Source organism: Mesoplodon mirus (assembly GCF_964341445.2).
Source record: "Mesoplodon mirus genome assembly, chromosome: 8".
Lineage (NCBI taxonomy): Eukaryota > Metazoa > Chordata > Mammalia > Artiodactyla > Ziphiidae > Mesoplodon > Mesoplodon mirus.
The window spans coordinates 110,884,817-110,898,678 of NC_138984.1; the positions used below are offsets into that span (position 1 = coordinate 110,884,817).

At 39.9% G+C, this 13,862-nt stretch overlaps 1 protein-coding gene across 3 annotated transcripts in view; it reads right to left on the bottom strand.

The window, feature by feature from the left end:
- NCKAP5 (NCK associated protein 5) overlaps positions 1-13,862 on the bottom strand; it is a 1,070,192-nt gene that overhangs the window by 339,362 nt on the left and 716,968 nt on the right. For all 3 annotated transcript variants that reach the window (XM_082630802.1, XM_082630801.1, XM_082630803.1), the window contains exon 6: positions 3,701-3,788. In XM_082630802.1, coding sequence (XP_082486928.1) covers positions 3,701-3,788 — 88 coding nt within the window. The remainder of the gene's footprint in view (positions 1-3,700; positions 3,789-13,862) is intronic.

The following is a 13,862-nucleotide window of genomic DNA, read 5'->3' on the forward strand; positions in this document are numbered from 1 at the left end:
TAGGTTCAAGTCCCAACGTAGATGATATCTAGCTACATAATTTGGGCACCATCATTTCATCTCTCCAGAAAGTCTCCGCATAGAGTCGAGGCCATGGAGTCAGACTGACTACAGTTCGAATCCCTTCTAAGCTACTTCCAGGCTGCACCTTTGGGCAAGAGGTCACCTCTGGGAGCCTATGTCCCCGTCTATCCTCACTAACGTGAGGATAGTGACAGTACTTCCTGCAGCTGTGGGGACCGAATGAGCTACAGTCTAGTCACAGTCAACGGGACTCTGAACTAGACAAGTTGGAAACTGTAGTCACATAAAAATGGCATTAATGTCACTTCATGCCCAAACCCTGAAATGATGCAAACTCTCCAAATTACAAAAAGAGTCAAGAAGTGCACAGTGACAAAGCCGGTGAAACCACTGACAGCCGCAGGGTGGCTGTCTCAGCTGCTGAACAGAAACACCTACTGGCCTTTGAGCTGGTCCAGGTGAAATTATACAAGCTCTAAATGATACAAGTAACCAACTCTGAGATGTCTTCGGGAACACGTCCCTTGAACAAACTAAGACCACCCTTCACATGCATGCTTGGCAATTAGCACTGGGCCTGGAACTCAGAAAGCTGTTACTCTACTGTTATTAACTCGATGATAAAAGCCTCAGAACAAACACTTCCATGATGGAAAATAAAACCCACTCCGGATTTCCTGTGGGTCTCAGCTTTGCATGGGCCTCTGGCTCCTGTCGGAGAAATCTTATAGTTGGAAAATCTGAGTCAGGTGTGCTAATAACCCTCCATATTATGAAGCAATAAATTTCCCAGCTCTTACCCAAAACAAAGAATTCGGCTTCAGGGAGTGTTAACTATGCACTCCACTGGTTTCATCACATACATCTTGCACAACCGATTTTCCTACTATTCACCATATTTAGAACACTAGGATGCCCGAGGTGACAGGGACCTCCCTGGGACTCAGTGCCACCCTTCTCTCTGTTCTCATGTCTTGAATCCCCAGAGGACAAAGTTGTGCCTAGTCCACAATAAAAACTCAATAAATAGCTGTTGAATGTACAAATGACCTTTATGGCTCATGTAACCCAAATCCCTCTCCAATTTTCCAGATAATGAGCCTGAGGCCAATGAGAGCAATGGCTGAAAAGTCCCTTCCATGTAGCATGAATTCACATCAGTAACTCTCTCCTCTCTAGAGAGAAGAGCTGATTTCCCAAATCTAACAGACTGGGTGATTAAGAGGAAACAGTTGGAAAACACATTTTTAAAAGTCCTTCTGGGGCTTCCCTGGTGGCGCAGTGGTTGAGAGTCTGCCTGCCGATGCAGGGGACACGGGTTCGTGCCCTGGTCCAGGAAGATCCCACATGCCGCGGAACGGCTGGGCCCGCGAGCCATGGCCGCTGAGCCTGCGCGTCCGGAGCCTGTGCTCCGTGACGGGAGAGGCCACAGCTGTGAGAGGCCTGCGTGTCGCAAAAAAAAAGAAAAAAAAAGAAAAAAAAAAAGTCTCTGTTTTTCTAAGAAGCTTCCGGTTTCACAAAACAAATTCTGATGATAAGAGTGTATACCATGGTTCTGGCTAACAAGTGTGTGAAGAGATTAGCAAAGAATGATGAAAAGAAAATAAGAACTTGGTGAAACAGAGCCACAGTGAGGAGGCTGGAAAACGCACAGGAGGGATGCTGAATTACTTAGTTCTAATTAAAGCCTGGTGTTACCTGTGAGTGGGGACGGAAGACTGACATTTCAGGTTCATATGACTCTTTAAGGCTAAACAGAAGCATTTAATGCAGAGTCGAGTCTGAGTTTTTACTTATACATCAATTTTCTGCCAAAGCAAATGTAATACCTAGGAAAGATTCAGAGCTAGAAGGACTTAAATCCTTATACTTACTGTAGGCGACCACACATCAGGAAAAGCCGGGCATGCCTTTCCTATGTGAAGGCCACCTCAAGAAGAATCTAAACCTTTTCCTGAGAAATGGATTTGAGCAGTTTTTCTACTGTTGTTATGGAGCTAACTTTGTTTTCAAGATTTTTTTTGAGGTGGACCATTTTTAAAGTATTGAATTTGTTACAGTATTGCTTCTGTTTTATGTTTTGGTTTTTTGGACGCGAGGCCTGTGGGATCTTAGCTCCCCGACCAGGGATTGAACTCACAGCCCCTGCATTGGAAGGCGAAGTCTTAACCACTGGACAGCCAGCGAAGTCCCTATGGAGTTAACTTTTATCTCCTCCAAGGAGGCTTAAGTCAACTCCTTACACTGCTTTCACTGGAGATAGAGAACAGTTGTCCCCATTGTCATACTGTAGTTCTGTAGATGCCTCAAGAGTCAACGATTTAGGACACAGACTTCTTAAGGTTAATTCTATCTAGATTTCTTAACTTTATATGATACTGTGACTTCTACTGTCAGATTCCTCTCAATCTTTGTCATCACAAGTGGGGTTGCAGAGACCAGAACCCGTGAATTCAGGGACGCTAGTGTGAAACGATCTTTACCAGCCGGATTCCTAGGATTGCCTCCCCAGACCCACATGCTCTTTAGCTAGCCAAAACCTAGGGCTGCCCAGTGATCACCTTAAGCTTTGGCCCACTTCCTTTCCTTCTTTAGCTTTTGAAAGGCCCCTATGCATAGTCGTGCAATGGATATTGGGTGCCTATTTGTGATTTTCAGTGCTCTTCAATGAAAGTCCTACATTGATCTAGATAGGGTACCTGGGCTCTTTCTGCTGTCAGAGCCTTCTCATCTGTATGGCCAACTTGGGTCATGCTCAGATTAGATGCCCTGCTTCCCAGCCTGGTCACTTCACTAATGTTAAAACACCGTGGGATAAGGGCTATCAGAAGGTCACTTGTTGGGACTTCCCTGGCAGTCCAGTGGTTAAGACTCCGCACTTCCAACACAGGGGGCGCGGGTTCGATCCCTGGTCGGGGAACTAAGATCCCATGTGCCATGCGGTACAACCAAAAAAATTAATTAATTAATTAAAAAAAAAAAAGACAACTTGGTAGTGCATTGACCACTGACTCTCTCTGGACCTCTATAGACTCCACATGGCCTGAGGTGCAAGACCACACCCATAAGCTGAGAAGACAGGCATAACCTCGGCCAGCTCTTCCATGTCCCCTCAGTCTCACCATCAAACTTGTCATCTCAGCAGCCACGATGCAGTCCCCGTGAGCTTCTTACTCTCCAGGAGCCTGCCATGCACGTTCATACCACTGCCCCTTTACCTAGGTTTCCCTCTGCCTGGAATGTTCTCTCTCTTGTTCTCTACCCCTCAGGTCCACCTTAAATGTCAGACCTCTGGGAAGTATTCTTTACCTTCCCTGGGCAGGAGGAGTCAGCGCCTCCCCTGTGTTCCAGAGAATGCTGCAGATGCCTCTCTTACAGCCTTGACCGCGATACTTCTATAGGTCTCTCTGCATCTCTATAAACGTATTTTTTGCACCTTCCTACAACCAAACCTACAATTCCTTTCACAAAGTACAAGAAATGGATGAGTTAAATGAATGTGTACAGTATTCCTCAAACAGAGGTGACTGGTAACAGAGGTGACTGGTGTGGTTCCCAGCACTGGGGTCTGGACCATCCTTTTTTATTTATCTCCAGGTTAGGGAGGACAGAGCTAGAGAAATCCAAGCAAAACAAGCCATCCAGCATCCAGCCAAGAACAAGACACGTGGTGTACCTGATAGACCATTATATTAACAGTGTCTTCTTTTTTCTGTTCTGGAGGTCCTTGACTCTGCAGGAGATTTCGTACTGTTTCTTCCATCCTGAAAAACAAGCAAAATAAATAAATAAATAGACAGGTAGATAGATAAATGAATAAATGATTTCTTTAAGAAATGTTTCCTATTAACATGGGTCTGTTCCAGTTAGTAGAAATCATTCTTTAGTATATTACTCCCTAAACTTAAACCTGGAAATCTCTTTTCTCTTCTCTCTCCTTCATCCCCTATATTAAGAATCTGTCATGAAGTCCTTTGTGATCGTTCTGCAGAATGGCTCTGGCTTCTCTCTCTCTTTACCATTCAGGTCTCTATCCTTGGCCTACTATGTCTGTACACATGCAAACATCTCCCAACATCCCTCTTCACTTTCAGTTTGACACACAGTGTCACCCCAGTAAGCTTCCTGAAATACCACTTTGACTTTTTAAAATCAGTTTTCAAAGTTGACAAATCCTACATGAATCCATTTTCGCCATTAATACACTGTTATGTCTTTCCCTGGTGGTCTTTCTATGTCAGCACACAAAGATCTACTTTTTTTCAACTGCTTCCTAATATTCCATGATGTGAAGGCACCATAAATTATTTAACCTTTCCCTTGCTGATAGAATTTAAATTACTTCAAAAAAGCTTGCTATTTGAATTAAGAAATATCTTTACAAATACATCTTAGTGCACATTTATGAGTAACTCCATAGGTTACATTATAATATATATTGTATGCTATAATCGTATTTTAAATACCCACTTCAAACCCTTCCCCTTCCCAACCCCCTCCCCCAAACCCAAAAGTAAAGAGTAAAACACACACACCCATTTCCATTTCCAGACATTGTTTCAGGCTGTTACTACTTCTTGGAATGCCAACACCCTTTCACCTTCTCATGGGCCATCCATCTTTCAACATCCACCTCAAGTTTCACTTCCTAAGAGACTTCTTTATTAGTCCCCTACTTCTATGAATTCTTATAGCCCTATACTTTAAATCATTCATTCTATCACTTAAAAACTCTCCACTTCAATACTCAAAGATTTCATGTATTCATGCTTTGTCTTCTGAAGTAAGTTACAATATTTGATATAGAATCATGTCATATATTTATGTACTTCCCTCAATTACAGATAAAGCAGGTACTCAGTAGACATTATTATATGAATCCCTTGTTAATTCATTTCAAAAAATATTAAGTGCCTACTCTGTAACAGGTACTGACTGTGTATGTTCAAACTATGTTCGAATGGCCTTATCCTTGGGACTCCTCTGTGAGGATTCATGGACCAGAACTCTGAGAGCAGGCTGCCCGAACTAATCACAATGAACACAGTGCTCTCATGCCCAGAACCTGAGTCGGCTGTCTTTTCAAGTCCCATCTTGAAGCATGTATTTTAGTGACTCAATATAATCCTAGTTTAGGAGATTTGTCGGGGGAAGCAGGCTGACCCAGCATCTCTCTCTCACTAGGGCTTCTAGCAAGACAAATTAGGGGCTCTAGGAGGCATCTGAGTTCCCAGAAGTGGCAAGACCCTTACAGTAACCAAGGTAGTGTGGTTCAGAATGCCAACTACTCATATGGCGCATCACTACTTAGCAGAAGAGTAAAGACACTGCGGATGAACTGGGCCAATCCAAACCTGGATTATAACTGGGGAAATTCCGCCTTCACAGGGGATGGCACCAGGATCCATTCAGGATTTCGAGAAGATGGTGGACACTGATTATGAGTGTGCAGAGAATGATTTGTGACTATACATTTACTCAAGCCATCTCTTCGTGCATCCAGCCAGGAAAGCAAAGTCTGTTCCCTATATTTTCACATATCTTATGTTATTAATGATAATAAAACTAAATAGTACTTTTAACTTGTCAAAGACCTCTCACGTCTATTAATCATTATAATGCACTTTTAAAGTATCATTATATCTCTGTGGTAGATGAGAAAGCCAAGGTCCAGAAAGGTTGAATGGCTTACTTACAGGATCACGGTTAGTTGGACAGGGAATTAGGACTAAGCCATTTTCACGACTGTAAAAACAGCATCCTCTTTCCACTAGGACTTATTTACATTCAGGGAAATGATCTGAAATGAAGAGGAGTCTTAACTCCTAATTAAGAGTTGTCTTTGTGAAAACCTATTAGATGCTGCACCCAAGAAAGCAACAATATTATTTCTGACCTGGGGAGAGCTTTATGTGAAAAAAAATAGGTGTGAAGAAGTCACAAATTCTGAAATAATAAGTGATGAAAGCCAATTTCTAATACTTTATTTCATTTTATATAAACAGAGACAACCTCTTGAATGACAGTAGATTTTCCATGATATTTACTAAATCTACCATAAATAAGAAAAATAATGATAATGGTAATAACTTGCTCAACATCACTCAGCAGGGACTAGCCTCTTGTTTCCTAAATATTAGTCTACTTTCTTCCTATCTTCGCACAGAGATTGAAAGTCTTTCTTATTTAAATCCTTATTTTATTCGTTTATAAACATTTGGCTTAATTATGGGCCAACAGTTAAAACTCAAATAAAATCTTGTCTTTGTCATCAATAAATTAAAATACAATTCTGTCTCAGTGCATATCTTGCTGAATTATCTCTTCTGTATAATTAAAAGTTCTACGCACAAGTTGCTGGATCAAAAAGAAAAACATTTATTCACCTTCCCCCCGTTCTTCTTGGCCTCAAAGTTTAAAAAAAAAGAAAGAAAAAAGAGGGGGTGGAAAGAAAGTTGTTAAAACAGGATCACAAACAGCCTAGACCCACAGTAACACGGTGAACACTTTTCTGGCACGAATTCATGATTAATTAAAACCAATTTCATCTCCAAGCTACAGCTTGGAACAGAGTTGTAGGGACCCAGCCCTACCCTTGGTAAAAAATTAAGTTGTCTCATCTTTCATAACCTTTATGAATCTGCTAACAGAGAAATATTTTGAACCTGATAGGAATATACCATTATTCCCTAATGATATCTTTTTAAAAAAAAGTCTCATTTAGCAAACTTCTCTATTTTCCCGAAAATCAACGACTATGAAGCATCATCCATTGTAGTGTAATGCCCAATGACATTTTACTTTGTTTTATTATTTTGATAGCTGATGTATGAGGGATTGCATTACCAGTCTGCACACAGAATAATCTATCATCTGTTTCCCAGATGTGACTAAAAATAACACAATTCCTTTCCCCAGGTCAGGGATGGGCAGAGTTTTTTGTTTTTGTTTTTAAATTGCTGATTGGTTCAATCTATCGTTAAACACTTACCTTAATTAATGTCTTCTAGTTCTTTTTTGTTTTTTCCTTTTGTCTGACCTGAGATTAAATCCTTTCTTCCTCTAAATACCAGTCAAGTAAGTAGCTATCATAACTAAAAACTGTCTAGGCCAAAATTATACTTAGTGAGATGCAATAAATTCTAATGTACATTAAGTGAACTATTTTTTAAAAGTTAAGTCCTACACAAGTCAGAAAAAATAAACCAAATTCATATGCAAACAGTATATTTCAAGTAACATAGATATAAATGTAGGAATTGTATTTAATTGAAAATAGATTCCATGTTTTAAGGTACATATCATTTAATTAATAAACTTTTCCTATAGTATTTCCTCTAGGGGAAGAAAAAAACATAGGTTTTGCTTAAAAAGGGTACTAACTTAAAGTTAGAAAAATAGGACATTAAAAAAGAACACATGAGAAGAATAACAATTCAAAAGCACATAAGAGCTGGATTAGTGAGGATCTGAAACAAAACCTTCCCCCTGTACCCAGGGGTCCACCTTTGTCACAGACCCCCTTCTAAAGAGCAGATGACTGGGGAAGTCGTCATTGGATCTGCATCCATGTCTCACAGAGACAGTCTCCCTACCCAACAAAGGAAGATCCTTCTGGAAGTGAATATTCAAAGACAATGGTTTCCTGAATCCTTTCAAGGCAGGAAACTACCTAATCATTCAGGGCCTGATAATGTCAGGAGTCTCTTTATCATCAGAGAATATGATTTGAGCCCTGAAGAACTTAACTCATTCAATAATGAAAATACTATTAGAAAACACAATCCCAGGGCACACTGGGAGCTGTTCATTCTAATAGCAGGTAAAGGAAAGTGAAGTCTTCCACATCCCTTCCTTCCTCCCCAAAGTTAGCCCTCTCTTTTGCCTAATGACACTCTGGGAACTGATCAGAACATTAGACTGAAGCGTTCTTTTGTGAATCTTGTGATCAGATATTCAGTTTAGCATGTCATTTTTGACAGAAATAGAACAAAATGAACACAAAACAAGAAGCCACACTCCCCGGCTCAAACTAGTAACTGATGAGGCTCTTTGAACTAAAAGCTGAACCGAATCATATTTTTGTTTTTAAGAAATATTTTAAGCTAAGTATTTGCTGATTAATCACATTAAATAAAAATGAAACTAATAATGCAATTACTCAATATCCCCCCATATTTTCCTATGTGAGAGGCTGCAAGATCAGAACCCACCCACTTCTGCTAGAAGTATATGCCATGTTCTCTTCACCTACACCATGCACTTTGTTGACAGCTGCTGCTGTGACGTGCAAATTGCTTCTCCTTGTGTTTTACTCTATTTGACTACCAATCTTCTCATTTTGAGAAAGTGTGTCAGTTTAAGCAAGGGTGCTGCCATGATCGAATTTCATTTTAAAGACAAGAAAAAAGGGACTGGAGTTCAAATAGAAAGAAGGTTGAGGGGCTTGAGTCACTGCAGCACCTCTCCTTCACCTGGAGCCTCCTCCCTATGAAGTCATCCCATGTGACCCCATATAGAGAACAGCACTCATCTAGCAAGGTCAAAGGCCAAAATGGGGACAAGCATCCTTCCCATATCTGCTGGAAAAAAGAGAAATGCTTACAAGACAGTCCTTCATTGGATGACTATTAGCAGGGTTAAAAAATTTAAGCACACTACCACTGGGATATTCAGAAAAAATACAATCCATTTATTTTGTATAAAATCAAACATCTTTTGTCTTGAGCCTCCACATGCTGACTAGCATTAACTTTTGCCCAAATCTTACTATAAATCCTACACTTTGTCTAACACGATAGATTTTTAAATCCACTGAGAAACAGTGTCCATCAATAAGAGAATATATAAGCAACTGTGTTAACAGGTAAACCTCAAAGATATTGCCAGTTTGGTTCCAGACCACAGCAATAAAGCAAATATTGCAATAAAGCAAATTTTGCAATAAAACAAGTCACACAAATGGTTTTCTATTGCATATAAAAGTTATGTTTATTCTACATTGTAGTCTATTAAATGTACAATAGCATTATGTCTAAAAAAAATGTACATACTTCAATTAAAAATACTGCTAAAAATGCTATCATCTGATAAAACAGGGCTACCACAAAACTTCAATTTGTAAGAAAAATATATATAGTATCTGGGAAGTACAACAGAGCAAAGCACAATACGATGAGGTGTGGCTGTGTATATTTCCCACACTGGAATCCTATTCAGCAACAACAGGAATAAGCTGATGCATGCAATGATATGGAAGAATCTCACAAACATGATGCTGAGTGAAAGAAGCCACACACAAAAGTCTAAATACTACATGATTCCATTTGTATGTAACTTCAGTGCAGGAAAAATTAATCTGTGATGTAAAATTTAAGAACAGTGATTGCCAGGGAGGGCAGAGACTGACTGGTAAGGGACACAAGGAACTTCCTGGGATGACACTGACGTTCTGTATCTCCACAGGGGTTTGTATTGCACAGGTGTAAGCATTTGTTGGGATTCATCAAAGGCTACATTTAAGATCTGTGTGTATCACTGTATATAAATTTTATCTTGAAAGAAAAAAATGCACCATAAACAAATATGGAAATTTAATTAGTGCTATACATGCTCAAGTACGTACATAATTTGGGATGAAATGTAATGATGCCTGAAGCTTACTTTGAAATGCATCAACGATTAGACAGATGGATGGAGAGAGAGATGGATACATGGCTAGACATATGGTAAAGCAAGTACAGTAAAGGTGACTGGTAGAATCCAGTTGCTGGGTATATGGTGTTCGCTGTAAAATTCATTCAACTTTTTGTATATTAAAAATTGTTTATACTAAATTACTGACAACGTTTTGTTTGTTTTTAAAAGTAGACCATATCTCTTGGGTAAAAATGTTGAAGAGAAGCAACTGCTTTTCTTCCATAGATGGTTCCTAGGTGTATGCAGGTCTGGTTGCATGGATCACGATCTTTACAGAGAAAGGAGACTTGGGTGTGGTATCATCTTATATCTGGAGAGAAGTCACTTGTCTATAGATTTGTTGCTGGCCCTTCTGCTTCTATGTCTGAAGGTCTTGAGGCTGTTCCCAGTCTGTTTGTTCTGTTTGATCAGAGACTGGAGGTATGTATGGCACTCTGACCTTCACCTTAGCTTCTGCTTGCTACACTGTTCTGAATCTTGGTCGCCACCTCCAATGAGTGTGCTGACCTGGCAGTTTATCTTCAGACGCATCTGTAAGAGTGCCCTTGACCTGCCATAGCAGGCCCACTGGGTCTCCAGGCAGCTTCAAAATCGCACAGAATCTGAAGAAAGCCTGGAAAGGTAAACCCCACAATCTCCTTTGTGCCTGAGCATGGTGGACCACCAAGTAGATGCTCTTCTGGCCTTAAGGAGAAGCCCTTCCTTTGTACTTTCTTTACACTCTGTGTACCTTTCCATCATAGCCTTAGAGCATCTTATGAATGATCTCTGAGTTCCTTGAGGTCACTGACTGTGTCTTTGTTTATTTTATCTCTAACAACTAAGCATAGCTACTGTTGCTGGCTCAGTGTTCCATACATTCTTTTTTGGGTGAATGAATGAATCTAATAGTTTTTTCACACATTCATTTCCTGGCTCCTTATATTTTCATTTCCCCATAGACCCATATGTAGATGTAACTGGTCAGAGAAAAGTAGTAACAAGAGAGAGGTACCAGCAAGACTAGAGGGGCTAATTCTTAAGCTGCGACCCGTGGGGCTAAGATGCAGGGCTCCTGGTCATTAGGAAAACAAATCAAATATCTCCTAGAAATAACTCCCTGCTCTTTCTGTCACATTTAATATGCAGTCCACAGTTCATATGCTTCATTTGCAACTAACTAGCTTAGGTGGTTAAAATATTATCCTTATAAGGCCAGGGTTTTCTAGATTCAATCCCTAGTCTGGACATCCTTTAGCATCTAGCAGACTAATCTCTGCTAAGAGACCCCAGGGCTCTACTGCTAGGGGAGAAAAGATTGGAGAGTTATCTTAATGAAGAACATATTTTGCATGGCCTCACATATCGTTTGCTTTTAAATATCTTTTTCCCATTCTACTCCCATTGCTTTCCTTGACAACCCATCCTCCCTCCCCAGTTTAACTGCAGTGCAAAGCTTTCCTCAAGTTAAGGAGGGGAAAAGCTGACTAATACTCAATTTCAAGATGAAACTGTTCATGTGGAAACATTACTAGTTTAGAACTAGGTTCCGCCCAACTGCACCGACTTGTTTCCTTAGCAAATGAGTTTCCTCACTTAGAAGCCAGAATATCTAAGCATGTAAGCAGGGACAATCCCCAGGTTGGCCGTGACTTTGATATTCTTAACCCAATCTCTGCTTATCCTGGCTCTAATAGTTGGGAATAGTAAATCTACAGTGATAATGAAAAACTGCACTGAAACTGAAACTCACTCTGGATAAATGTTGGAGGCCTGGGATTTCTTATTTCTTTCTTAGATGATATATATTTTTAATTCAGCACAAATTTTGCAAGTATAATACCACTGCCCAGGAACCACAGTGCTCTAATTCACTCATGGGGATGCAACACCATTCATAAACAGATCGAAAGGTGCTAGTCTAATTTGAATTACTGCATCGTATTCACTCCAGGGCCAGCTGTATGTGAACAGAAAGCAACATAAATTTTCTCGTAGGCAGGCTTATGCTAATCCTGCATGGGGATATCACTGCATGGAGAAAGGCAGATTTGGAGAGGGCAGGGAAGCAGAGAGCTGCATTCACTCGCAATTTTCCACGTGGAGTTGAAGGGAATTCCCAAAATGTTTTTTTTCTTTACTTCATTTTTTTTTAACATCTTTATTGGAGTATAATTTCTTTACAGTGATGAGTTAGTTTCTGCTTTATAACAAAGTGAATCAGCTTTATGTGTAAATATATCCCCATATCTCCTCTGTCTTGCGTCTCCCGCCCACCCTCCCTATCCCACTACTCTAGGTGGTCACAAAGCACCGAGCTGATCTCCCTGTGCTATGCAGCTGCTTCCCACTAGCTATCTGTTTTACATTTGGTAGTGTATATATGTCCATGCCACTCGCTCACTTGGTCCCAGCTAACCCTTCCCCTGCCCTGTGTCCTCAAGTCCATTCTCTACAACTGGATCTTTAATCCTGTCCTGCCCCTAGGTTCATCAGGACCATTTTTTGTTTGTTTGTTTGTTTTTAGATTCCATATATATGTGTTACCATACGGTATGTATTGATTTTCTCTTTCTGACTTACTTCACACTGTATAACAGTCTCTAGGTCCATCCACCTCACTACAAATAGTTCAGTTTCGTTTCTTTTTAAGGCTGAGTCATATTCCATTGTATATATGTGCCACATCTTCTTTATCCATTCATCTGTCAATGGACACTTAGGTTGCTTCCATGTCCTGGCTATTGTAAACAGAGCTGCCATGAACATTGTGGTACATGACTCTTTTTGAATTATGGTTTTCTTACGGTATATGCCCAGTAGTGGGAAAGCTGGGACGTATGGTAGTTCTATTTTTAGTGTTTTAAGGAACCTCCATACTATTCTCCCTAGTGGCTGTATATATTTACATTCCCACCCACAGTGCAAGAGGGTTCCCTTTTCTCCACACCCTCTCCAGCATTTACTGTTTGTAGATATTTTGATGACGGCCATTTGGATGGGTGTGAGGTGATAACTCATTGTAGCATTGATTTGCATTTCTCTAATGATTAGTGATGTTGAGCATCCTTTCATGTGTTTGTTAGCAATCTGTATATCTTCTTTGGGGAAATGTCTATTCAGCTTTTCTTCCCATTTTTGGATAGAGTTTTTTGTTTTTTGATATTGAGCTGCATGAGCTGCTTGTTAATTTTGGAGATTAATCCTTTGTCAGTTGCTTAATTTGCAAATATTTTCTCCCATTCTGAGGGTTGTCTTTTCATCTTATGTTTTCCTTTGCTGTGCAAAAGCTTTGAAGTTTCATTAGGTCCCATTTGTTTATTTATGTTTTTATTTCCATTTCTCTAGGAGGTGGGTCAAAAAGGATCTTGCTGTGATTTATGTCATAGAGTGTTCTGCCTATGTTTTCCTCTAAGAGTTTGATAGTGTCTGGACTTACATTTAGGTCTTTAATCCATTTTGAGCTTAATTTTGTGTATGGTGTTAGGGAGTGCTCTAATTTCATTCTTTTACATGTAGCTGTCCAGGTTTCCCAGCACCACTTATTGAAGAGGCTATCTTTCCTCCATTGTATATTCCTGCCTCCTTTATCAAAGATAAGGTGATCATATGTGTGTGGGTTTATCTCTGGGCATTCTATCCTGTTCAATTGATCGATATTTCTGTTTTTGTGCCAGTACCTTATTGTCTTGATTACTGTAGCTCTGTAGTACAGTCTGAAGTCCAGGAGCCTGATTCCTCGAGCTCTGTTTTTCTTTCTCAAGATTGCTTTGGCTATTCAGGGTCTTTTGTGTTTCCATACAAACTGTGAAATGTTTTGTTCTAGCTTTGTGAAAAATGCCATTGATAGTTTGATAGGGATTGCACTGAATCTGTAGATTGCTTTGGGTAGTATAGTCCTTTTCACAATGTTGATTCTTCCAATCCAAGAACATGGTATATCTCTCCATCTGTTTGTATCATCTTTAACTTCTTTCAACAGTGTCTTATAGTTTTCTGCATACAGATCTTTTGTCTCCTTAGGTCGGTTTATTCTTAGGTATTTTATTCTTTTTATTGTAATGGTAAATGGGAGTGTTTCCTTAACTTCTCTTTCAGGTTTTTCATCATTAGTGTGTAGGAATGCAAGAGATTTCTGTGCATTAATTTTGTATCCTGCT